Raw genomic sequence first — 1369 nt, 5'->3', positions numbered from 1 at the left:
GCATCTTTCTTGGCCTTAAGACAACAATTCTGATGGCTAAAGATCCAAACAAAAGAAAAAAAAAAGTTTCTTCAGCGCAACTTCAAAAAGCCTGCTCTGGTAGATATTTTCAGTTCTGCATCTCTGTCAGCGTTGGTGACATCCTTCCTGTCAGAACTTGCAGTGGTATTGCTCCTTTCCTGAAGTCACTTCAGGAGACTTAGACGATACTTCAGCTGCAAAGCATGAACTCTGCTGATAGAAACATTTTGTTTTTTGAGGGAAACATTCTTGTTATCATAAGCCTTCCAAAGATTCTGCAATTGCTCAATACTGAAACAAAAATTCTCCCAGTTAATGTAAGAATACACAAAATGCAAACTAATCTTTCAGAGAGAAAAAAAAGATTTATTTCATTTTGGATTTCAGTACAAGTTTGAATTCACTGTCATATATTTGTGTTTATATCTTCTTCAAAACAGCTGTCAAGGGACACTTCCTGTCACCGAACGGCAGCTCTCTCAGTTGGCCCCAAGGTGGCGCTCGGATCCTTATTTTTTGCAGAAGAACTCGTTGCAGAGCATAGTGATGCAGGCGACCATCGTGACGTACTCTTGAAAATCCACAGTGCCGTCCGCGTTTGCGTCCAGATCCTTGAAGATCTTGTCCACTTTTGCCTTGTCATCGGATTTCTGCAGTGGAGAAAAGTGTTAGCTTGAATTTAGACACTAAGTGATCATAAAACAAAGAACTGCTCAGCCTACTTCTGCTCAAATAGTTACGCAAACCACAGTGGAAAATCTGTGTATTTTCCACTCTCTCAAAGTAAAAGCTCTGCATCAGTATGCCAGTGTTTTCAGGCAACCTACTGGGTGTGAGATAGAGGGAGGATAGAGACCACTTACGCCAAATATGTCTCCAAGCTCAGTTTGAAGAAGTTCCTTCAGCTCTCCCTTGCTTAGGGTGAGTTTGTCTCCCTCCTTGCCAGAGTATTTATGAAAGGTGCCAATGAGCAGTGCCATACCCTGCTGGAGTTGAGACATGATTGGGGCTAGTTTAGGGAGACAGAAGGAAAACATAATGTTACGTCTGAGACTGCAGTGGTATTTGTTTATGCAGGAAATCCACACTGATTAGAATCAGAATCAGAAAGGGTTTTATTGCCAAATGTTGAGCGGGTTTACAACATTAGGAAATTGCTGCGATGCTTCAGTGCAAACATACTGCTATAAAGAATAACGTTTACACATAATTCTGCTATGACTCATTATCTGGTGCAGATTAGGCTGAATCACGTGGTATTGTGGTCAAACGTAGGATCTTAACAAAGGACATCATTGATATTTGGAACACGAGGAATTATTTAGAAGTAAACGAGGGAGAAAAGGGG

General features: G+C 41.1%; 1 protein-coding gene across 1 annotated transcript; it reads right to left on the bottom strand.

Moving 5' to 3' along the window:
- Nucleotides 1–366: 366 nt before the first annotated feature.
- On the bottom strand, nt 367–1062 carry LOC121814830 (ictacalcin-like). Its single transcript, XM_042222656.1, has 2 exons — nt 885–1062; nt 367–671 (listed from the first exon to the last, which is right to left on the bottom strand). The coding sequence occupies exons 1-2, from the start codon at nt 1056–1058 to the stop codon at nt 531–533; spliced, it is 315 nt and encodes a 104-aa protein (XP_042078590.1). The 5' UTR covers nt 1059–1062; the 3' UTR covers nt 367–530.
- Between the last annotated feature and the right edge of the window lie 307 nt (nt 1063–1369).

The sequence above is a fragment of the Haplochromis burtoni genome, unplaced genomic scaffold (genome assembly GCF_018398535.1).
Source record: "Haplochromis burtoni strain Fernald_Lab_line unplaced genomic scaffold, NCSU_Asbu1 Contig_90, whole genome shotgun sequence".
In the NCBI taxonomy this organism is placed as follows: Eukaryota; Metazoa; Chordata; class Actinopteri; order Cichliformes; family Cichlidae; genus Haplochromis; species Haplochromis burtoni.
This window is presented reverse-complemented; position numbering and strand designations above follow the sequence as displayed.

Bases quoted from the DNA above. Each gene is read 5' to 3' on its own strand.
- LOC121814830 (XM_042222656.1), bottom strand. From the start codon at position 1,058: ATGTTTTCCTTCTGTCTCCCTAAACTAGCCCCAATCATGTCTCAACTC. The intron at 672-884 runs GTAAGTGGTCTC...TCTCCACTGCAG, and splicing joins AGCTTGGAGACATATTTGGC to AAATCCGATGACAAGGCAAA.